The sequence below is a fragment of the Pleurodeles waltl genome, chromosome 5 (genome assembly GCF_031143425.1).
Source record: "Pleurodeles waltl isolate 20211129_DDA chromosome 5, aPleWal1.hap1.20221129, whole genome shotgun sequence".
NCBI lineage: Eukaryota > Metazoa > Chordata > Amphibia > Caudata > Salamandridae > Pleurodeles > Pleurodeles waltl.
Window position 1 is genome coordinate 1201787813 of NC_090444.1, and position 25815 is coordinate 1201813627.

The 25815-nt window shown below is 41.0% G+C and overlaps 1 protein-coding gene across 1 annotated transcript in view; it reads left to right on the forward strand.

Moving 5' to 3' along the window:
* LOC138297105 (uncharacterized) overlaps window positions 1-25815 on the forward strand; it is a 648847-nt gene that overhangs the window by 110223 nt on the left and 512809 nt on the right. Inside the window, exons 12-15 of the mRNA XM_069236605.1 lie at window positions 933-1076; window positions 6837-6943; window positions 13316-13451; window positions 21998-22204. Coding sequence (XP_069092706.1) covers window positions 933-1076; window positions 6837-6943; window positions 13316-13451; window positions 21998-22204 — 594 coding nt within the window. The remainder of the gene's footprint in view (window positions 1-932; window positions 1077-6836; window positions 6944-13315; window positions 13452-21997; window positions 22205-25815) is intronic.

Sequence of the window (25815 nt, forward strand, 5' to 3'; positions counted from 1 at the left end):
TACTGCACATTAACCTTGATTGTGCATTAATTAGTTCAAATATTTGTAATTAATTTATGTATACATTTTTTACAAAAGTTACAAAAAATCTCTACAGAAGATTTTTTAAAAATGTAATAGCTAATAAAATCTACTGAAGGTTATAAATGGAACGCAAAGTTTAATTTAATTTTCAGTTTAAAATATGTGGACTATTAAATGGTATAACATTATGTATTTATGTATTTTGTAACAGTAACCAAAATATAAATATTGTTTTAAAAGTCAAAATTATTTTATCTAGTTAACATTATTTCCTATAAAGTGTTTTTTTAATTGGCGTCCACCATTATTTTCTAGAGGCGTGAGTCACGGTACCTGTGAGTGGTCATGTGTGGTTCTTGACTTGCTCCGAGGCTGAAATGGAGTACGTTTACTATTGTTTTTTTTTGCCTTTTGGCTGTGGTAACTTTAGAAGTGTAGATTGAGAATAAAAAAAGGGCTTACTGTTTTGTCCATGGATGTTTTTATTTTCATGTATCTCTCTAAACACCTCATTGTCCCTTCCTGGACCCCTCCCTTTTAGGTGTATTTCCCATTTTCCAGCCACTACTCCCTGTCCTTCCCACATTTACTACAAAAATGTAGAACTACATGTGTGCAGATCATCACACTTGTGGCGGAGACCTCTGCACAGACAAGATAGGAGAGGCAGGGGTCTCCACATGAAGGCTAGTGAAAGTATTTTGGAGTATGGCATACTACTAATGTGGAACTGCTTCAAATACTACAAAATGCAGTTTGTGAATAGGTATGAAGATATTGGTATAGTTTTGTCTTATCATGATTATCACTCACTCTGTAATATTTTGGTATTATCTGTTGCATTGAAGTCACCATTTTATGATCGTGTCTTCATGATGGAAATAATCCTGTTGCTATATATATATTAGGTCTCAAGTGCAGATCGAGTGATGGAGGCCCTCCAGGAGCATGCTGCATCTGTTCTGGAACCTGTTCCTGTGAAAGGTGTATCAAGCCACCCAAGCCACCATATCTGGGCACAGATCTATGACAGTTCATATGTAGAATCACAGGTAAATTTGACTTAGTGGCACCCTGCAGTGTAACTACTCTCTAATTACGTTCCAGCTGTCAGATTTGTTACACCACCCCAACTCTTGCATTCAACAGCAACCCCGCCTGCATGTATCGGGTAACTCATTAGTGTAAATAAAACCTGCTTTCAGAAAACATACCAACAACGTCCAAAGCAGGCAGGATGGCTCAAACTATGCTGTTGCCTTGAACTCTCTTAATGCAACATATTGCAGATGCTAAATAAAGTGCACCCCCTAAAGAAGAAAATATTTAACCAAGAGACTAAGGGCCTGATTTAGAGTTTTGGCGGACAGGTTATACAGTCACAAACGTGATGCATATCTCATCCGCCATATTGCCATTTCCATAGGCTATAATGGGATTGTAATATGGCGGACTAGATATCCCTCACATTTGTGATGGAGTAACCCTCTCTGCCAAACTCTAAATTAGGCCATAAGTCTAAATATGGTACAATGAAGAGTTTCCCTCCAGAAAGACAAAATGGAGGAACTCAATACAGATTTTGCAAAGTTCCCAAAACATTGTAAATTTGATTTTGTAAAGAATTGTCTGAGCAAATAATACAGAGCACTGAAGAGAGCAAAAGAGACTTATTGTGCCAACCACATCAACAAGGTGGCCATTGATTTTAGAAACATATTTAGCATGATGAGCAAACAAACCATCCCAGATGCTATGAAAAATCTATGACTTAATAACAATGCATAAAATATCATACCATTCTTTGTACAGAAAATAATGAAAATTCATGAGGGCATAACAAATATCCCAGTAGAGTAATCCTACTCTTGATGAGTTCCTTTCACTGCGGACTTTGCTATTTCCTCCTTGCTTTCTTCAGTTACTAATGTAGAGGGAATTAAAACAAATGCAGACAAATTCAAAGCTTTAAACTTACCGGCAGAGTGCTGCCCAGTTGCATTTAAGTTGCTTTTACTAATACTGAATGCATGATGAGCCTTGGAGATTTTCTCCTAACACTTGGATGGGATGCAAGTCAACCCAGTGACTTACCTGGACATGGCCAAACAGATTCTAATTTCCATTTCCCCACTTCTAGTGAAATCATTAAAATGTTAAACCTGAGACAGTCTCTGAATATGTGGAGCAACACTTTCTGACATCCAGGAATCCCTTGCAGCCTTGAGTTGTTTCCCCTATAAATTAGCTTTCAGAAGTTGAAACAGGGGCACCTTTGAGCAAAGACTGTAAAGCCTTCCTCTCAAATGCTGTTGGGCCTCACATGCCATATTGAAAGTCATGCAGCAGGAGAAGGGGGCAGCTCTCCCATGTTTTTCCAAACTGACAAGCTGTGAAATGAATGATGAAATCCATGCTAGGCACAGTCTGTACTATAAGATGTTGTGGGCACATATAGGTAACTCATCAGTTTTTGCTGATCCAATAAGCTCAAAGAGAGTTACTGATGTAGTACACATGGTGTTGTGAATGTTCTGCATAATTATCTTGCTATGCTGGGGGCATCTTCTGGATCCCAAATAGCTGCTTGTAAACAGTGCAACAGGGCTCAGTTCTTTAAGGGAATTGAACTAGCTAGCCTTTCATCTTCAGCCTTCGCATAGGAATGAAGCTTCAGCTCATTCACCCGAATCTACTTACTTTGTAACATCACAGGCAATACCATCTCAAAGTCCTATGCTCAAGAGAAAATTGGGGTGAGGGTGTGGGGGAAGAAGATAAAACCCTACTTTTACCATACTATTTGAGTTCCAGTAAAATGCGGCGGCCCCGTTTCCCCCGCACCCTCCCCCAGGAGTCAAAGTCTATTCCGCTTCTGCTCAGGCCTGCCAGACCTAGATTTCATACTCCATAGAATAAGCAATCTGGGGAGAGGGTCAAGCAAAATATTTTTTCCCAGATGTTGATATCTGGAAAATAAGCATATTTTGGAGGCTTTCGCTCATGCACCTGAAGGCTCTGGCCCCTAGGCCCTATCTCCCAATAACTAGGGCTGTCAGGGACATCTGCTGCTCCAGATTTATGGGACTCTGCAGACCACTGGCTGATTGTGAATTTCTTTTCAGTGTTTGGTTGCTGAAAAAAATAGAAGTGACTCCTATTTCTCTCCCAGCTGTTCACCATCTTCAAAAAACCAGTGGGTTCAACTGTCACTTTCATTTCAGTTCTCAGATCTGGCTTATGTGCCTCCCCCTGATCTTTTGGTATAGCAGTTACCATGGGAGCTATTGCACAAAGAGTGGTGAATTTATGGATCAGACGGAATGGGATGGCCATGATGAAACGGCTTCTTCATCACTTCCCAAGACTGCCTCCCTCACACAGTGCTCCCCTGTAAAAGGACTTTTGAAGACTCATTTGCCCTCTGGCCTATAGCATATATACTTATGCTAACTTTGACTATCAAAAACAGCAACCAACAGCTGAAAAGGTTAATTTTTTATTAATATATGACTCATAATAATCAGGATTGAGGAATTACAGACTCGATTAGCTCAAATTGAGCAATTTACTAATAGTCTTGCCAACCCTCTCTGTAATGTTACAGATCACATGGCAGCAAAGATCCAAAATGCAAATATTGACCATTAAAGAAAACAAAGGAAAGGAAGGACATAGATATACAAAGTGTGATTTAAGTATTAACTCAGGCTTTTTTGAGTGGGGAGCTCTGGGGTTTTTCTAGTGAAGTGCAATGTTCACATCAATTACTGTTTCAACCATAACACATTGCTGCTCATCCTATAGCAAATATTGTCAAGGTTTTACATTTTTTGAGAGCATCTGTTGCCCATAGCCAACTTGACTCAGTGGTCAAAAGCAAGGAATGCTGTTTAGCTGTTTGTTAGGTTTATGCAATGTCCTCTATTGAGAGAAGATAGTGGATGGTGCAGTGTATGAAACCTGTTCAGATCTAGAGTGATAAGATTTACCCTTAGGAGCCAGCTAAGGTAAAAGTCAGCAATGGTGACCACACATGGTTTGTTACACTATGACTCAAATGCAGTGTAGATTGGATACTCTGCAAAGGCTCTCTAATCGTGCTTAATTGCTTGAAGTCTGGCGATCAAATTGATAAAAAGGCACTTTCTTCCATGTGCAGCAATATTATTTTGCACTTGATTAGCTAGGATTTCTATTGATTGTATGCTTAAGTTTCACGAGTTGTATATATGTATAAGTATTTGTAGAGCACAGGTCTAGCTTGAGAGAAATATGGGGAGTTGAGAGAAACTGGGCGTGAGCCCTGAGTTATGATTCAGGACAGTTTACAGTGAAGCATGATGTTTGTGAGAGGTGAATCCTATTGTGAAGAGATGTAATGTTTTCTGAAGTGGTGGGTCTTAAGCAGGATTCACAGACCTACATTGGTTGGGTAAAATCTAATATTGACTGTAATGTTAGTATTTCTTCTGGGTTCCTGGTTTTGCAGTTTTTGTTTCTAGTCTGGTGATGTCCTGGCTTCTGGTATGGTGCTGTCTACCTGAGGTAGATGATTTCTCTTGTCGGTATGGAGGAGTGCCAATCCTGGACGCATGAAAATGATGTAGCTTATCTTGAAGATGATGCAGACTTGGATGAAATGCAATTTAGTTCCATCAGGTACGAGTGATGTGCTCGAAATTCTTTAGGCCTTTATTAGGATGTGCTGTTGCATGTAGTTTTCCTCTCAGGTGAGATAGTGTGATGTAAGGGAGACTACAGAAGGTTGTTGCCCCAATATGTGTTCTAGGTGATACTTATGTTCATATTTCTGGGCTGCTATGGGCTGCAGGAAAGCTCTGCCAGAATTATGTTTTTCTTAAGAGGCGCAGTGATTGCTGTGTGGTAGTACTTGATGTGTGGAATTTCCAGTCTTCCCTTTTTCATTGGGAAGTTGATTGGTAAAAGTATGTTCTGGGTAGATTTCCACGTAGATAAAGCTCCTGAAGTGTGTACTGTAGGTATTTTAGAAAGCCTGGTTTTACTCAAGGGCCGTCATGGGCAGCAATATAAAATCTTTAGCAGTACATTCATTTGGAATTACTGCAATTTCCCATATTCATGATGGTGACGTAATGTGCATTTTTGTAGGTCTTTCTCAATGGGATGAGCAACGATGGGGTTGTAGCACCAAAGACGGTCTGAATCATTGGTGCTATAGGTATTCCTAGGTTAAATTGCATGCTTATTCTAGTGGAAAGTGAAGGACGTGGACAGTTTATCCAGTTGTGGCAGTCTTAGAATCCAGTTGGAAGCTTTTGTTACAAACAGCTTGAACCTAGTTACTGGGTGATCTATTTCTAGATCACACAGTGGTGCTGAGAGAGTGTTGTTGCAAGTCTCTCCACTTGAACTTTGATGTTTTCAGCATACATCATAAGATATACTTTTGTTGACCAACACACACTGAGTCTGCATTGTTTGAGCTAAGTGTTCAATGGGAAGCGAAAAGAACAAATGTGATAGTGGACACTCTTGCTTTTTGCCCCTTCAAATATAGATCGATTATGAGAGGAAATTGTTAGTTTTAATCTTTGACCTTCTAATCGGGTCTGAGCTCTGAATAGGAAAATAAGGGTCATTGCCGGGACCAGTAAATTCCAGTGGGCATGTACCGATTTTGTTTCCATCTAATATGATTTTGTTTTTTATATGATTGATGTTGGCAAAAATAATACCTATTTATTGTTGCCTGCTTATCATTTGCAAAAGAGGCCTGACTGGTTTGGGTGTACCAGATGAAATGAGATGCAGCACAGTCTGATCACCAGGATCTTCCTGAAGGTTTTAATGTCACTGATTAGGAGTGAGACAGGGATGGGTCTTTACCTGCTTTTAGAATGACTGAGCCTACTACTTATTTAATAGTGTGTGTAATTTTTCTTAGGTGCACAGTGTAGCTGATCAAGTTTGTAGTTATGCATAGGAGTTGTAATCCAAATATTTTTAAAAGGTGAACATGATCCTTTTGTGGATTTGAGGTTTCTTATGGTCCCCAGAATGTCTTCCCTTGGGACTGCGGTCTCCAATTAATCTCATTGTTCGAGCATATGTGTCTTTCCAATATTATCATCTTGTAAAGCATGGTCTCCCCTATGCATAGTGCTAGATGGAAGCCCTAGGATAGTGGCAGTTTTCCTTTTTATCACTGTGACGCAGGCCACCTTGTCTCTGTCATATGTACCAACAAGGTGGATTGCCAGCCAGTACCTTGGTAACTTGATCTTTCTTACTATTGTTGTTTGTGACACAGAAGGGTATGCTCTGAATTGTATCTCGCAAAGTTAACAGTTCTTCACAGTCTGCTCCATCAGCTCTGGAGCAGGTTTCATTGTGCTGGTCATCAGGTATATATGAACTGAGAATTGAGGCACACAATGAGCACACCGTGATAGTACAGTCAGTTGTTCAAGGGAGACATTTTTATTGAGTATTAAACCTCAAGTTGACTTTCGTTTTGGTACAGTTTCTGGTGTGAGTTAATATGTCCTTTAAGTGAATGCATACAATTATGAAGCGCTCAGTGCTTGCACTTACAGTCTTTTATTTTCGACGTAGCTATTTCCCTTTGCAACTTTATACAACACATATTTATTGATTTACTGGATTTCTTTGTATACACAATCTGATACCTGTATCTCCTAACTTCCATATCTCTCTGACCAATATTTTTGGACATTCAGGCTTAGAACTCTCAAATTAAGAAATGACTTGATCTTTTTAGAGATATGGGTGCTAAATATGTCTCTCGTCTCCATCTTTTGTTTCAGAGGGAAAATTGCGATGAGAATATTTCAGTCCTGCAGGGTTTTAAGGTCACAGACAGTACTGACTTCAACAAACGTCCTTTGTCTTCCAGGAAGAAAAAAGAAACTGGGTGAGTTATAGAAATGTATTTTTCAGTGCAAAAAAGTAGCTAGAATGTGTCAGGGAGACCAGATCCTCAGGGTCTGCGCACGTTTCCAACATGTCCACCACTAGACAGCTCCAAAACTCTGATGGAAAAATCACAGAGCCTGAGAGAGTCCAAGTGGGGGAAAAGGGGATTACGATGGGAACAGCTGGGAAGGAGACCTGCAGGAAGCAAAAGGTTAAACACACAATATCCAGATTTTATCACATTGCTTTTCACTAGACTATGATTCTAAGCATTGTCATACTGTAACCATGGATAACTTAAGAAAGGACTAAAACTAGGCCTCAAGACGTCTGGGTACCTGGGAAGGAATCAAGAATGGTTAATACAACTTTTCATATGAACTTTTCATGAAATGTCGCATACTGTCTAGGAATGTAAGAACCTTCTAGAATTATGTTTCCAGAACAAACATTGTCTTTCTACATGAGGACAAAAAGTAATCTTAACATTCCCTGGAGAACAATAGGAATTGTACTAAGGACTTAGCCCCTCATTCCAACTGCGGCGGGCGGCGATCGCCGCCCGCCTGGCTGGAACCGCCATATGGCCGCTCCGCGGTCGAAAGACCGCTGGGGCCATTCTGACTTTCCCGCTGGGCCGGCGGGTGCTAGCCAAAATAGCGCCCGCCGGCCCAGCGGGAAAGAGGCCTGCAACACTGAAGCCGGCTCCGAATGGAGCCGGCGGTGTTGCAGGTGTGCGACGGGTGCAGTTGCACCCGTCGCGCTTTTCACTGTCTGCTAGGCAGACGGTGAAAAGCATACTGGGGCCCTGTTAGGGTGCCCCTGCACTGCCCATGATAGTGGCATGGGCAGTGCAGGGGCCCCCAGGGGCCCCAGGACACCCGTTCCCGCCAGCCTGTTCCTGGCGGTAAAAACCGCCAGAAACAGGCTGGCGGGAAGGGGGTCAGAATCCCCATGGCGGCGCTGCTTGCAGCGCCGCCATGGAGGATTCGCCCAGCCGTGGGAAATCTGGCGGGAAACCGCCGGACCCGGTTTTAAAGCCGGTCGGAATGGGCAATGAAGCACCGCCAGCCTGTTGGCGGTGCTTCAGTCGTCCGTGGCCCTGGCGGTCTTGGACCGCCAGGGTCAGAATGAAGCCCTTAATATGCACATATAATGTAACGTCTTGAATTTTAACACCTTTGCAGAAAATTCAAAAGCCCTGGATAGTTGTGTGCACTTCAGGAAACAATACACATCAAAGTTTTAATTGCCATGAAATGATCGCGCACACTGTAAGCGATATGAACACCTAGGATTAAATGCGGGAAATGAATCGCGCACACTGTCGATTCCAACAAGTATATGCAAATGCCATGAAATGATTGCGCACACTGTAAGCGATCTGAACATCAAGGTTTGAATGCGGGAATGAATCGCGCTTCTTGCCGATTCCAACAAGAATATGCAAATGCCATGAAATGATCGCGCACTCTGTAAGCGATCTGAACATCAAGATTTGAATGCGGGAATGAATCGTGGGTTTTCCCGATTCCAACAAGAATATTCAAATGCCATGAAATGATCACGCACTCTGTAAGCGATCTGAATATCGAGGTTTGAATGCGGGAAATGAATCGCGCGTCTTGCCGATTCGAATGCCACCATGCAAATGCCAGGAAATGGTAGCGCACAATGATTATCAAGGGTTAAATGCTAGAAATGAATCGAGAGTCTTGCCGATTCGAATACCACCATCCAAATGCCAAGAAATGGTCGCGCACAATGATTATCAAGAGTTAAATGCAAGAAATGAATCAAGCGTCTTGCCGATTCGAATGCCACCATGCAAATGCCAAGAAATGGTCGTGCACAATGATTATCAAGAATTAAATGCAAGGAATGAATTGTGCGTCTTGCCGATTCGAAAGTCAATATGCAAATGTCAAGAAATGGTCGTGCACACTGTTGCCGACCCGAATCTCAAAAGTCAAATAGTTTATCTCCTTCAAAAAGTTTATTCAGCACATTTCTGATGCACGCTGCAGTGTCTTAGGCCATTTACTAGCGATCAGTTGAGTCAGACATAAGAACATTCTGTAGCTGGCTGCAGTACTTTAAGTAGATATAGAGTTTCCATAGGTATAAGTTGCTCCTTTTACAGAAAACCACCACCTCAGGGCATCCATAAAATATTATTTTGTTAGGTATGGTAGTTTAGGGATGGCAGGTACCTATGGTGGATTAGATATGGTAGGCTAGAAGATATTTGAGTTAGCTAGGTTTGGTATGCTAGAAAGGTTAGGTATAATAGGTTAGGAATGATATGCTGGGTATGGAATGAGTAATGGGTGATTGATGATAGATATGGCAAGATAGGTTATGTAAGTATGGCAAGTAGTTTTCGTAGGTAGGTACTGTAGCTATGTGAGGTATGTTAGGTATGTTGCGTACGGTAGTTTGGATATCGTAGGACATAATGTTTTTGTCTGATGATTAAAGGTTTGCAATTTTAAACAATTTGCTAGATTTCGTATACAAATCATAGCACTATTAGTGAGAAACTCAACCACATAGGTTTATTAATAAAGTATGCATTTTTTACTTGTTGATGAGTCATTTACTGTTTTTGATCCTATAAAATATTTATGCTTACATCTTCACATAATGAAATATAGGCTGTCTAATTATACAGAAGAAATAAAAGATTGTTTATATATACATGTTTTTTTTTATCTGTTAATTAATTTTACCTTATAAATTACATTTCAATAAGTTGTCACTGCAGTGCTTATGCAGTTCCATATTTCTATGATCAAATATTTCCTTATTGGTGTAATTATATATTATTGACTAGTCAACAAATGTAGTCTGGTAGCTTCTTAGTAGGTATGATAGAATTCCAAATGAATCCAAATCTCAAGAAACAAAACGGTCTGGTGCCTCAACATTGACAAATTGTTATTGCAAATCTATATGTCAATATTCGTATTTGGTCTGAGTGCTACTAACTAGTGAACTGATAGTGTGGTGTTGTTAGTTAATTTCCTCTATTCCAAGTTTAATTCAGGTACTTCCTTCAGCTACAGGACCCCTTTTATCTTTCCTGCCCTCCTGAGACATTCATTGCTTCAGATATCCTCCTTCATCTTGTTCTGTCTGATCCTTAAAATTGGCTATCATCTCATCCCTTAGACGGGCAGTTCTCCTTATTCATCTCTTTTGTTCTCCGTATAAGGCAATACTTTCACTCCTGGCCCAGGTCCCCACATCCTTTTGCTAGTACTAGTGTCTTGTCAAGAAACCCATTCCATACTTTGTTTTGAGCTGGGGCAAGGGAACAAGCACAGTAGACAACTCTCAAGAGTCAACAAGTTCTATTTATGCAGAATGTTTTAAGTGTGTAATAACTTCGATCCTGAACTGCTGTACTACTGAGCAAATCAACATCATATGGTGTACAATTGCATCCGAGTGTGCACACCAAGGGTGTGTTAATGTATTTGAGTCTAATATACTGTTAATCCCTCAGCAGTCATGTAGGTTTTGTGAATGTAATTAAACTATGTATAGTTAAATCTCACATTCTGCAACACCTTATGAGCATATGTTAGGGTTGCCTTCCATTCTCTCCCAAAGATACCTACCCAGTAATCTTGGTGTCTCCGCAGATTACATTTGGTCACTGAGAGGAAAGTTCTATATAAATAAGATACCTGCCTGTGATATTTCCCATTGTAAAATGTGGATGCCTGACATCAGGTGTGTGGGATCCCATGTTGTGCTTCTCTCGTTTTGCATATACTGTTGCAGTTAGTACAGTATACGTAAGGAATTGAGTGGTAGATTTCCATTCTGGATTTCCATCTTTTATATTTTGCTGTCCTCAAAGGAGTAACCCATTGTGATTAGCACCACTTCCAGGAAGCTCCATATTAAGTAGGCTTGCTAGAGATATGGCTGCCTTCATCTTCTCCAGCTCTCGAGGGCAGTTTTGACCACCAGTGGTTAGGTTTTCCCAGGGTTCCCCTTGTCTCATAGTCTGGCTAGCAATAATTTTGGTCTCTAACAGCTCTTGCCATATGTAATTCTATTAGGCTGCCCCCATCAAGCCACTGTTTTGCTCATTACAATTGCGCTGCAGGGTAATACAGACCAGAATTAGGTGCCCCCAACCTCCCTCTATTATCAGTGGCTATATGTTGTCAAGAGACATCCTGTGTCTATCATTCTCAATATAAGGTTCTTCAATAATAAGTTTAGTTCCTTAAATAAATGTTTAGTTATCCATACTTGAAGGGTAGAGGAGTATAGGCATAGTTATTTATACAATTAGTACAGTTTTTAAAAATCCCCCCTCTCTGTATATGCTTGTTAGACCTGACAGACTTAGGGTGGCCTTTCCCATAACTTTTTGCCTCCCTACCTCCATTTTCTAACCTTCGTTTTTGTCATCTTTAGGAATCTGTGTACTTTCCCACTGCTAAAGTGCTTGTGTTCTACCTCCTAAATCATGGTAACATTGACTTAACCCCATTTGGCATATTTAATGTATTTATAAATTCTTAGTAAAGTGCACTATCAGTGCCCAGAGCCTGTAAATTAAATGCTGCTTATGGGCCTGCAGCACTGATTGTGCCACCTACTTAAATAGCCCTTTAACCATGTCTCAGGCCTGCCATTGCGGAGCCTGTTTGTGCAGTTTTGCACTGCCATGTTGACATAGCAAAATAAACCTCTTGCTAGGCCTAAAACTTCCCTTTTTCTACATATGTCACCCCTATGATAGGCCCTGTATGACCCATGGGGCAATGTGCATTATATCTAAAAGGCAGGACATGTAGTTTTAAGTCTTACATGCCCTATTAGTGAAAAACTCTGAAATTCATTTTTCACTACTGCACAGCCTATCTCTCCCATAAAATAACATTGGGATTATTTTATTACATCTTAAACATGTAGTTCCTAATCTGGAAGAGAGAGGTTTGTCACGTTTGCTGTCTCTGAACTCACAATTCAAAATCACAACGTATGATGAAGTTGGATTTTAAATTGCAGTTCTGAAAATACCACTTTTAGGAATTTGGTATTTTCTCACTTTAGTCATTTGGTGCCTTCTACCTGTCTCCAATACACATCTGGGGTGGGGTGTCATTTAAGCATGTGCATTTCTCTAGACTGCCACACACAAAGGGAGCTTAGGTGTGACTGATAGGCCATTGACCTCATGATGGGCTATCTTAGGCAGGATGGGAAGGAGGGGCTGACACAACTGAAAGAGCTGCATACCCCCCTTTAGTGAGTCGGGGGCAGAACAGGTAGAAAGGACCCTTGTGCTCTTCAAAGACCCTTCTTGAAATCTCCCCTACTTCAAAAGCATGGCTGGGTATAGGTACTGGACCTCTGACACCCCCAACTCAGTACACTTCTGGACCTATGGGTACTCTGCCATGAAGAAGGACTGCTGTGCTTCTACAAGGGCTGCCACTCTGCTAAGCTGCTACTATGCTGGACTCCTGCTTTCCTGAGCCAACCTTCTGCCTGCTGCCCTCCTGCTTGGGAGTGAGAAAGACTGGACGTGCATCACTCCATCCCAGAACCCAAGTGACTCCAAGGGCTTGCTGGCTTGCCTGCTGTTTTCTGAAGTCTCAGGGACAAAAACGACTTCCAACACTCCTACTACAGCTCCTGGACCTGTCTTCAATCAGCTCCCGATGCTCAAGAGGCATACTCCAGGCCTGGGCCACTAAAAGTGGTTTTGTGGCACCTGAAATCCAACTTTTGGTCTCTTCACACTTTAGGGGTACATTCCCAGTGCGTATGTATGCTGGTAGAAACACCACCATTGGCATAATGAAATTGTCCTATGTGTTAGTGCCTATAGTATAAACTCTCATGGTAGAGACATCTACATGCTATTGAATAAAGTCCTATTTTTGCTTCTTAAAATGTAGTATGACTGATTGCTCAAATTATTGTGCATTAGTAAATATGTTAATTGTACCTGAGCTGCTAAGCCTACATTGCTCCCTTGTGTAAGCAATGACTGTATGCTACCCCCTCCTTCACCTCCCTGAGCCAAATCCTCAGAACAATATTCTTGCCATGTAAGTGACCTGCACAGCATAACAGAGGCCATGGGATCCAGTGAAAGCTGCCAATGCCTGTCACAGCTAATGCTCAGAACCTCTGACTATTCCATATCCTTGAAACTGGCCTCTTCTCAGATAAAGAGTTCACCAAGGGCATTCTGGACCATAGTTCATGTAATTTGTCACTTGTGCCTCTGAGGCATTGTTAACCTTTCTTTGTTTAAAAAAATGAATGTCAGAAAGCTGCTAGTCTTTTAGTTGAGGCAGACATGCTCTAACCAACATTTTTCTCTTTAAAGGTACAGTTATCAAACCACCATGCAGCTGTTGGGTTTAGAAGAGTCAGCAGATGATGGCAGTAAGGATCCTGTGATGATGAGAGGGGCCTACCTATCCTTTCTCTTGTTACGCCACCTGAGAATCAGGGAGCTTCAGGTAATTTAAGCAAGTGTTACCCACAATGGATATTACTTTGTTTCTTAGGATGTATTATATCCTAGTGGGGCTCTCTGCCCCACTGTCATGAATCCAAGTCTTCTGTGCTGATATTGTGGTAGAGGAAGTGCCATACGAGGAGGCCTCAGACAGTGGGGCAGAGAGCCTCACATTCAGAGCAGAACTACTCCAATGCTGTCCACCAGTGGGATGATGGCAGTGTCTAAAGTGCTTTACTATTTTGCCTTATTAACACAGGCCTATGTCTGAGGTATGCTGGCTGATCCAATTGCATGCATGCTTCTGCCATTGGTTGGAAAGACCCATTGGAATCTGCCTAGTTGTACAATGACAGAAATTTCACACTTGTCCAGATGACAAATGAGGGCAACGCGTAGTAAGCATCCGCTCAAATAACTTATTGGAAGGCATATTCTTAATCCAATAAGACTTTCTTTTTTCCACTCCCTCCTGATGGATGGATGACGTAATTGAGGGAAATGTCTAGTTTTCCCAAAAAGTAAAGCTATCTCTGGAGGATTCAAATGCCACATCAATCAGTGTGCAGTGTGAAAGGTCTCCATGAATTTGGGGAAAATATGAACTCCGAATGTGGTCAAGCTAGACCCATTAAACCAGACATATCAGTATATGCAGCTTGTACATTCACTATGTGGTGCGAGAAACTTTGCCCAGCTGCTAGTTTTGCATGTGATTAGTATACCAGGTGGGCTAAGGGTGGAGACTTCAATAAAAGGCTTTTTCTCCATGCTCTTGAGGTATATTGGCCATAAAACACTCAAAAGCGAGAATGTTCGGTGGTTTTTAGTGACTAGTTTTCCAGGTAAGAGGTTCACAAAGGAAAGTTAGCCTCTATAAACATATTTCACTTTCTGGGTGTAGGAGGATGTGCAAGGCCTAACTCAAGTGAGATGGTGCAGGGCAAATCTAGTTACAGTATAAGACAGTTGTAACAATTGCAACAGACTTGCCAATATCTATCCAGAGCTGCGGTTAAAAAAACCTTTAATAATAATCCAAGAACATATAAATGATACGTCGTATCATAGAAAGTACATAACAGAACACAGTATGCAGTGCTCAATAAAACATAAAACAATGGTTTAAAATAATGACTATTTGCTCCTCTTCTGTAGCTTTGCTGGAAAGGTTCTCAACATTATCAGTTGAACAGTTTGATAAAGTGCTTAGCAGATGTAAACCTTCATGCATATCTTGATCATCTATTAGATCCTTACCCGCCAAAAACTATTTAATTGAGGTGGTTTGCCCTTTACCGAGAGCTGCAAACAATGTTTCTGTAACCTCTGGTAAGATACCTAGGCAGTTTAAATCGTTGTGATTTTACCCCTTGTGATAAAAGTTTATCTTGGCCCAATGATCTACTTGAATGTTTATTGTAGCTACTACCTTCCTCTACCAAATCGTGACCACACAATTATAAAACGTCTTGGAGTCAGGCTCTTTTCCATCTTCTCCAAACATACTTCCCATCTGGATATTTACAGAGATAGGGTCACGTAAGTTTTAAGTTTAAAATGATATTCTTTTGATTATGGCTAGCAGTGGTGGCCTATTAAGCAAATGGCCTGCTGTCCTCTTTTTCTGTTGGCCTTCAGCAGAAGAAAAGGGACACCTTTTGCAGCTGTTTGGGCCAGTGTAGCTTTAACAGGCCATTCAAGCTGGTTGCCACCTGAGAGGAAGTAGGCTGTAAGCACTCAGCTCCCCACTCTAATAACTGGAAACGCAGGGTTTATGCAGACTGACACCTAAAAGGCATTTGATAGGCTGGAGGACAGATGTAGCTTATATCCACAAATTTGGGTAGCTGGTGAAGTCCTACTGTAAATCACAGTTAGTGCATTTTCCAACTTGAAAGGGCCCAGCCAAACAGACTGGGTCGCAATTTGAGAAAAGTCTAGGAAGATCATTCCCCAGAGTGCAATGCAGTATCACTGCCTACATGCAAATGGCCAAGTACACGTTTCATGTGGCTGGTCTGGTGAGACACCTTGTGCATTTCTTCAAGACAGCCCGGAAAACCAAAGAAGAGCAGAGGAAGAAGTGATAAGTAGGTCTGTCATCTGCAGTTAGGAACCATTCTCCTTCTTGCAACTGACTTTCTTACAAAAATAAATGTTTGCAATCAGCTTAAGACAGGGGTCTCAGACCTTTTCAGTAGTGAGAGCTACTTCCGATCTATGTAAAGCATCTGAAACTGCTGCCTAAAATATGAATTAGATAGCAGCAAAAAAGTCTGGTCCTGCTGTAGTTAGCACAGACCATTGATGGCAGAGCTGTATCGAAAAAGGTTTATCTGTGTGGTCTCTAAGGCTCAATTGTGTTCCTTTGCCCTTCTTTATGAACCACATGTGAGGTTTGACAACTTCACTGCTTATTACGAGAAATAAAGCCTGAAAGACTTCCATGTTCTTGATATTTCTATACGATTCATTTGTTCATATATGGAACCTGGTCCTGCCTCAATGATTCTTGATTAAGAAGAGGTAACAGGAGGAGTTCAATGTGATCTGAAAGTAAGCATATCTTTGTAGCCATACCCATACTCATGAGAATACCTCTGAATATATTTCAGAGGAAAAGATGAAACACAAATTAACGAATGGTGAAATGGCTTTTTGGAAGGCAAATGCTCTTAAAGGAAAAAAGGAAGCAAAAGAAATGAAAGAAAGAAAGAGAAAATTAAACAAAAGAAGGGATGGTAATGAATGTGAAGGAGAAAAAATAAAACGGAAAGAAAAATGAAAAAAGGAGAAGGAAGGGGGAAGAAACAGAGGTGAGCTGGAAAGGAGAGTGGGAGAAAGGGAAAAATAGAAAATATGGGTAGTCAGAAGGACTTAAGAAAAGAGGAAGGAATGAAGCAAAGGAAGAGAAAAAGAAAGGAATAAAGGAAATAAGGCAAGAAGGAATATAACCATGTAAAACAGGAAGTAGTGACCGGGGTCCTAAATTCTAGGAGCAAGAGGCCTCACACACCCGTAGGGTGTCATGCTTCATCATAGGCACTGCTCCTCTTCAGACCGGCGCTGCAATGTCTGACGGGCACCACCCCTAATGGGGGGGGGCTCTTTGCCGGAGATCTTTTTATGTGGTGGTGCCGTGACACCAAAGGTGAATAAAGTGTCGATGGAGATCAGAGAAGAATGTGGTTTAAAATTGACTCTCAAAACCGCCACTGAGACAGTAGATTTTATTAGACCAGATGGACGGTCAGGGCCAAGGTTAAAAAACTAAGTCAGAAGAGTGAATAAAGAAATTAAGATCAGTCACTCTTATAGTGGACATTTTTTTTAATTTTATATCTCAAAGAGAGGAGTCTGGGAAATCTCCAAAGTCTAACCTCTCATGGGTCAACATGTTTCGCATCCTGGTGGTCCAAACGGATCCAGTGATGCTGCATCAGGACCTTATGTAGCTATGTGTATCTCCTGAATAATAAGGGCCACATATAATTCCAAACAAGGTATATAGGTTACTATAGGCCAGCAATTAGATGGGGAGAGTAACAGTCACTTACATGAATATGGAACCAATAGTTCCTAACTCGTGCCCGTCCTAAACTTGAAGACGAGCATCCTAGGAATACACAGACCAATGGTCCAGCGCTAAATGACGTTTTTTGCAGCTGCTCTGCTCTGGCCGGGCGGTAACCTACCCCGGTCTGTGGAACCACAGCTGCTCTGCTCTGGCCGGGCGGTAACCTACCCCGGTTGGAACAGTGTATTACTAATTTTTGGTGTTTCCATTTGGAGGATATACACTGGACCATAATTCCTCCTGATCCCTCCCTTATTTTGAGCAAGAAGGAATATAACTCAGGAAGTTACACGGTGGAGAGAGGGATGCAGCAGGGCTGTCCTTTGTCGCCATTACTATTCGCATTGGCTATGGAACCAATTGCAAGTTTGGCCAGGGAAGGGTGCAGATACTAGGGAATACTAATAGGTGACCTGTATCACCGTATCGTCTTATATGCAGATGAACTGGTGATATATCTAAGCAATATGCAGCACAACCTGGAGGGAGCCAGACCATGTTGGCAGTCTTTGGTACTGTGTCAGACCTACAAGTCAACTGGCAAAAGACTCGCCTCTTCCCTTTGAGCACTCACCAGAACCCACCAGCTTACCTTGGTCTTCTATTATGGGAACTGAGTTGCCTGCCATACTTTGGAACTAAAATATGCCATGATAAGTAGGACATGCTAGACTGCAATGTGGGACAGGCGATCCAAGCCACTAGATCTGCCATGACCTTCTGGCGAATGTTCCCTTTGTCGTTGGCGTAGAGGTTCTCCATTCTAAAAATGATAGTCCTTCCGCGCCTACTGTATTTTTTCACAATGCTTCCCATATGGCTGCCCCATTCCATTTTCAAGGAACTGGATACCATAATACAGAAATTCCTTTGGGAACGGGTCAGAGTCTGGTAGCTCTGACCAAACTGCAGTGACAGTCGACAGACTGTGGGCTAGCGGTGCCAGAGTTTGAATCTTTTATCTAGCTGCACAGCTCCAGTTGTATACTCAGTGGCTGGTGAATAAGCAAGCCCAGAATAGGACAATACATCCCTTCACCCCCTCACTGACAAGATTAATAGAAGTGCTGCTGGGAATGGGTTGGTCATGTGAGGGCAACACACCAGATCTCGGAGTTATCCGTAACTGCTGGATGAGGTGCTTGCAGTGAAAGAAGACTTGCATCCCCTACTCTCCAGAGTTCTCTCTGACATTCCTACATGTGTTACCTCAAGGGGGCAACTGGGAGGGGTTAGCCATGTGAATAGCGGCAGGGGTGAAGGGAGCTCTATTTCGAACTGGGGTATTGCTCCCATTTGCGGACTTTCAAGCAGACTTTGACCTACCACGTAGGTATTTCCTGCTCTATGGAGCTGTTACAGCAGCTTTCCTTAAACTTTGAAAACTAGACATTGTTGAACCACAGACACACACCAGTGGTCAATACCTAGCCCTGTCCTCAGGCACATTTAAGGTAGTCATGTGCCTTTACAGGACAACAAGGGAGGACATGACTCAACCTAGAAACTTTAAGGATTAAATGGTAGGAGGAGATAGGCACCCCTATCTCAACTACAGAATGGACACACATATTAGAGAGGAATCGAAAGTCCTAACGGAATGCCAGATGTAAATTAATTATCTTTTTCATCCTATACAGGGCTTACTTGACCCCCAGGCAGATCGATACACATTTTCACATAGAAAGGGCCGAGATTAAACACATGTTGTGGGACTTCCCCCAATTAAGAACATTTTGGGAGGAAGTGACACAAGTAGTAGCAGGGGTTATTGATAAGGGGCTCTCATGCACACCGGGACATTGCTTATTAGACTGGTTTCCCCACACATCCAAGGCAAAAGTTGGCTTACATCCTGTCCAACAGAGAAATAACCCGAAATAGGAAGGCGCAGTGGGGACCCCACACTGGAGTCTGCCACAGGGAATTGAGAGATGGAGTGAATATGAGGGGGCAGTACTACTTAGAAAAGCTAGAGAGGATTCAGGTCCTTAGATGAGGCAAGAGCTTGGGAAGCTCTACTAGACAGCCTGAAGGAACCAGAATAGAGCTCCCAAAGACTTTCGACTGCACGGTCACTGACCTCCATGGGCTAGGGGCTTGGCGAATAAGAACTTGCAGAGCATGCTGTGTGTTAAGCATCCTCAGGACCCATTCACCTGGGCACATAGAATGATCTCCCCACAGGCCACACTTGGTCTTAGATTGCAACCTTTACCACTACACCTCAACCACTCACAGATTGACGAATGGCTATTCGAAAATTACGGTGGGAAAGACTCAAATAAGGGAGAAGGAGGATAGAGTACAGGGGGTTTGGGGTTAGATTAGGGACTTTGTACTTGTTCTTCTATTTGATTGTCACGAGAAGACGAATGGCAACTCTACGGGATACTTGCAATATTGATTGTCTGATATGAATACCTTGCAAAACCTCTAATAAAATATGTTTAAAAAAGGAATGAAACAAAGAGAAGAAGAAAAGAAAAAGAGGAACAAAGGAAATAAGAAAAAGAATGAAAAAACAATGTAGAGAAATGGGAAAGGAAAGAACGGTAAAAAAAATGAAAGAAAAGGAAGAAAGGATAGAAGAGAGGGATACAAAGAAAGGAGAGAAATATAAATGAATGAGTACATGAAAGAAAGAAATTAAAGAAAAAGAGCATGTGGGAGCAAGACAGAAGAAAGAGAATAGAATGAAAGCAAGAAAGAATGAGGGAGTAAGAGACAAAACATAAAATGAAATAAAGTAAAAAGCATGAAAGAGAAAAAGACAAAAGAACAAGAAAGAAAAACAAGAGAAAAGGAATGAAAATGAGACAACATAAAAGAAACTTCACAACAAAAGAGGAAGAAAGAAAACAAAAGAGAAAGAAACCAAAAACCGAGAAAGAAATAAGCAAAGAATGAAAGAAAGATAGCTAGATTTAAATGTAATACAACTCTACTCAAAATATTTTACTGGCATTGACTTTAAGGAATTAAACCTCTGACTGAGACTCATCACCATGAATGCAATATCTTTTCCTGGGTGAAGGTTTTCAAATAATGTGCAGAAGTGCTTACTGGAACTTCTGAGCTTTGAGAAATAGAAAATTTGTAAACAAAATGTTGACCCTAAATGAGAACGGTAAATCAAGTATAAGGAGCAGAAATGAATCTATCTGGAAGTGAGGATTTGTCAGATTTTGCACTTACCTTGTGTACTTCATCCATCAGAAACCATGTTCTTTTCTATCTCTCAGCATCCTCCCCAGTAGAACCATATACTAGAACATGAGAGCCAGTGGTAGAAGTGGGTAAAGACTAACAGGATGAGCGAGAAAATGGAGAAACAGGTTTCCACCACTGCCTTGTCACGGAAGGTTGCAGGAAGAAGTGGATCTCTACAAGACAAAGAGACACATTAAATAACTTAACATTTGAATACTACACATAACTGTAAATTAGAAAAATATATACTTCAGTAATATCTCTTTATAATCAACTCTCTTTGCTTTGACAGGATTTTGGAAATTCCTGAAAACTAAACATAACAAGGCACAAATACTTTTAGGTGGATCTATCTATCTATCTATCTATCTGTCTGTATCCATCTATCTATCTATGCATGGTAATATGACATTCATTATGTTAGAATTACTACTTCCAGCGGTGTCAATTTAAGTATTTTTGTGAAAGATGAACATAGGTTCTACTTAACTGGTGCTTATTTATTAGTCCCTTCACTTGGAATACACATACCGGAGTTTCAATACCTTATACATCAACAATTGTATTCATAAGAAAAATTATTTTCAATTCAGTCTTGTTCCATCACATGAACTTTAGCAGAATATTTTTTCCCGTTCAATCAAATGTGCAAAAATAGTTCAAAGCTCTAATTCAAATCACACCACTTCAGCATACTTTTCCAGAAGCCAAAGTGTCCATACTCTAATACTTGGGGAAATAAAGGTCTTGACGCTTGAAAACCAAACTCCATGTAGCCATGTCTGGCTGCAGCAACACTGGATCACAAATTGTCTTGCAGGGACCCCAGTCACCACGAGTGAAGTTGTACCTAAAGATCAAAGGTGTCTGGCATTTTTCTAGACGTGCGAGAATCTGTGGCCCACTGGAAAACATAGCTCACGTCCAATGTCCCACTGCGTTTTGCCAATGTCTGCACAGATTGAGTCCATTCAGTATACACACTTTGTATTGACATGAAACCAGTGCTTAATTTGTAAATAAAAAGGTGCCGGTGCTCAAAGCTCCCCTCTTAAACAAGCGGCTGTTGTAATTAAAAGTGCGAGCACACAATACTGAGGCAGCATAAACCTGAAGCCACCTCGGGCCTCTTCAATCCATTTACAGCCGCCCTCTACCCCTTCAGCTCACTCTTGTAGCTTCCTGCTTTTCCCCTTTCTGGCGCTTTTTTTGTTTTTCTCTTCCTTCGTCTTTCCCACATGTCTTTTGCTCGCAGTAAATGCTTGAGACAGAAAACTAAGCCCCGGCCCTCAGAAATAAGTGCCGGTGCTCAGCACCGGAAACGACAAGCACAAATTAAGCCTTGCATGGAACCTTTCTTTGCTGGACCATCCTCAGTGTAGATGATCTCGAGGTACTGCTTCCTCTCACACAAAACTCACCTGAAAGAAAGCAGCACTTCCTGTCCCACATCCTGACAGGTATTTACTTTTGAAAAAGCCAATTCTATCAGTTTTACCTCTTCCATCAATAGTGCTAAGAAACTTATTTGTGAATTCTAGTCGTAACTTGACTTGTATAACAATTATTGCATCCTTAAATGTTTTAGAAATATGCTTTACAACTATGTGCTGCAAAATATGCGCCGGTCATTGACTGTAGGTAAAAAAAGAATAAGTTTAATATGCTATGTGGTTTAAAATAACTGAAAATAAACTATTATTTCGTTTTGAAATATTACACATTAATAATGATGTCACTCCACATTTTTGCAGCGCGTGTGCTTGGGGATTCTGAACTATTTTCGATCTGTTGAGCGAACCCTGACTATTAGTATCGCTGGACTCACCTTAAATGCTGGACACCTTGTGCCCACCATCGGAGAAGAGCCCTGCTGGGTGAATGCAGCTCGTGGGGGCTCCGGTACTTCTGAGGGACTTGGATCTCACCACTACATGCACCACACGCCTGCTGACTACCAAGTAATTTTGAAGTTACTTGTTTTTAGTTGTTTTAATGTGACTTGTTTTTTTAATTGTATTTGATTCCCCATGCCACCTCTCATGGATATTAGTGTGCTCTTTACTTCTATAGCATGTTAATGTGTGAATTAAAATGGATAAGCAGAGCTGTATATACGACGGCAGTAATTTTACCGAAGCCAAAGGACAGGGGACAATGCTAAATCAAGGATCAGAAGGTTATCATGTAGTTATTACAAATGTATCCTAATTTAGAGTGTTTGTTAAAAAGGAGGAATAACATGTAGAAATATGTTTTCCTGCATTTGTGTGTGGAGTTGCTATCAGATTTGTGCTGGTGGTAATCATACACAATATTTACCTTTCTGCAATGTAGGATTGCTGCACTACAAATGTACGATTACTACATCTTTCAAAATCTGTGGAATAGGTTTACATTTGTGGTGATACATTTTCTAAACATTTTGCTTGTTAGGATCCTAGAAGCAGTAATTCAGACAGTTTACTCCACTCCTCAGATGTCCTTCTTTTCACACCACTAGCATAATTTATTTAATCATACCACAAATTTAAATCATTAGCCCTCTACTCTAAAAGTAAACATCCGGAGTGAATTAAAAAGTGTACATTGTTCTAGACAGGTTGTTTTCACTCTTTACTATAGTGTCATTGATTGTCATTTTGTATTATGCTTTTAAGAACATGTTGAAATAAATATTACAAAACAACTGAAACATAAGGGTTAATCAATGAAGGGAACTGAATTAAAGGTGCAAAGAAGCGTTTATGGACAATATGACATATGTCAGTAATCTTAATAGTCTTAACAAATTCTCCAAGGAAATAACAAAATGTTTTCTGTATGAGCTATCATAAGCTATGTGATTGATGCTCCTAAGATCAGTCTCTGAAATGGTCTGTTTTGCCCATTAGTTTGTTTTTGTTCTGCCTCTTGGGTTTTTTCAATTGATGTAGAAAACAAACAGATATTACAGTTTTAGTAGACTAGCTGTATATTTAGATGTCAGGTGTTTATTTTTTGCAATCAGTTGACTACATTCTGTGAATGATTTTTTATGTTGCATGATTGTAGTACGCAGGGATATTTATTATGGTGAAAAATCATCCATTCAGAGATAATGGTCTGTAGAGTTATGTGTATCAGCCAGTCTTCATTAGTTGAAGCGACCCAGCCACATAAATTAATAATGGGCTGGTTATGAGTCTCTATGACAGAGGTTCAGACTGTCATTGTGGCGAGGAACATCCTCTGTGACACCGGTGGAGGATGGCCTGCCATGTTCTGAAATTTCAATCATGGCAGCAGATGCTTTTACCTTAGGATGACTCCGAAATTACCATGGCGCAGTCTCCTGCGTGGCATGATAGAATTACTACCACTACATACAAGTGCTGGTAACAAATCTCTAAAACATGAGTTATGATCAGTATCCATATCGCAAGTGTCCATGCCATGCTTATGGTTGTCTTCCAGAAGGCCGAGGACTATTCTCTGCAGGTCTGAGCAAGACTGCTACGGTTTACATAACAGTAATGCATGAAAGAGGTGCCGTCAAATGTGGTGGCGCACTGACAAGTCTAAATTGGGTGAATTGTTCTCATAATATTTTTGGTAACAAATTGACCTGCTGGATGACATTCCTTGCAGCAACGTCACCATCACTGGGAAAACTGTCTTATCTTATTTTTCATTTATGGTCCGCTTTCTTTCCTTTTTGAGTGCTTTAAAGTGTATTTATGTGCCTATTTTTATAAAGCGTAAGATGTGGACAATGTTGTGCGATTGGGACAGTGAGTATTTAAGAGCTTAGAGAGAGTCATTTGACAAGTACACTTTGACTTAAACCATTGTGTACTCAAAAAATTATTTGTAGTGATTTATGGTCAATGGGGGCACTTAATGTGTTGAAAATCATTGACGTTGAACATGGTACCATGGTATCTTCACATGGCTTGGTGCTGGTAAAGGTAAACATGCGTAAAGTTTTACTCTGTTTAGGCCATGCTATGCCAAAGACTCCTGCTCATAAATAAGGAACTGGAAATATGTAATCCATTTCCTGTAAGAGACTTGCTTAGCTTTAAGTCATCCTACAGGCTTTTGAAGCCCTTGACAGATCTCTTGCTCATGCTCCCGCCTCTCCTCAGAATCTGTTGACATGTTTCATTAGAGGCGTGGATAGTTAACAACGCCCCAACATGTTTTTCGAAATGCAGTTCTTCCAATGGTTTTAGAGTCTGACATATTTAGAGATGTGTAGTAATAAGATTTCCTCAATTTTCTGGAATAAGCCATAAATACAGAGAGGAATCTGCTGGTGGAATATTTTCCACAACAGTGATGTTGAGCACATTCCACTGGTTGCCTTAACTCCGAATTTAGCCCCTTAACTGCTGGGCCTTTCCCCCCCCAGTGCTGAGCCCTTTTTTGGCTATTTGGGGTAGTTCGCGCTTAGGGCTTCATAACTTTTTGTCCACATAAGCTAACCACGCCAAATTTGCGTCCTTTTTTTCCAACATCCTAGGGATTCTAATGGTACCCAGAGTTGGTGGTTTCCCCTGGAGGAGACCAAGAAAATAGCCAAAATACAGTGAAAATTTAGTTTTTTCCAAAAAAATGGGAAAAAAGGGCTGCCGAAGAAGGCTTGTGGTTTTTTCCCTGAAAATGCCATCAACAAAGGGTTTCTGGTGCTGAAATCACTATCTTCCCACCTTTCAGGAACGGGCAGACTTGAATCAGAAAACCAAATTTTTCAACACAAATTTGGCATTTTACTGGGACATACCCCATTTCTACTATATTTGGTGCTTTCAGCCTCCTTCCAGTTAGTGACAGGAATGGGTGTGAAACCAATGCTGGATCCCGGAATGCTAAACATTTCTGAAAACTAGACAAAATTCTGAATTCAGCAAGGGGTCATTTGTGTAGATCCTACAAGGTTTTCCTACAGAAAATAACAGCTGAAATAAAAAAATATTGAAATTGAGCTGAAAACAACAGCCATTTTTCTTTATGTTTTACTCTGTAACTTTTTCCTGCGATGTCAGATTTCTGAAAGCAATATACCGTTTTGTCTGCTGGACTCTTCTGGTTGCGGGGATATAAAGGGCTTGTAGGTTCATCAAGAACCCTAGGTACCCAGAGCCAATAAATGAGCTGCACCCTGCAGTTGGTTTTCATTCTATACTGGGTATACAGCAATTCATTTGCTGAAATATGAAGAGTGAAAAAGAGGTATCAAGAAAACCTTTGCATTTCCAAAATGGGATCAAGATAAGGTTTTGAGGAGCAGTGGTTATTTGCACATCGCTGAATTCCGAGGTGCCCATACTAGCATGTGAATTGCGGGGCATTTCTCAAATAGACGTCTTTTTTACACACTCTCTTATATTTGGAAGGAAAAAATGTAGAGAAAGATAAGGGGCAATAACACTTGTTTTGCTATTCTGTGTTCCCCCAAGTCTCCCGATAAAAATGATACCTCACTTGTGTGGGTAGGCCTAGTGCCCGCGACAGGAAATGCCCCAAAACACAACATGGACACATCCTATTTTTTTTATAGAAAACACAGCTGTTTTTTCCAAAGTGC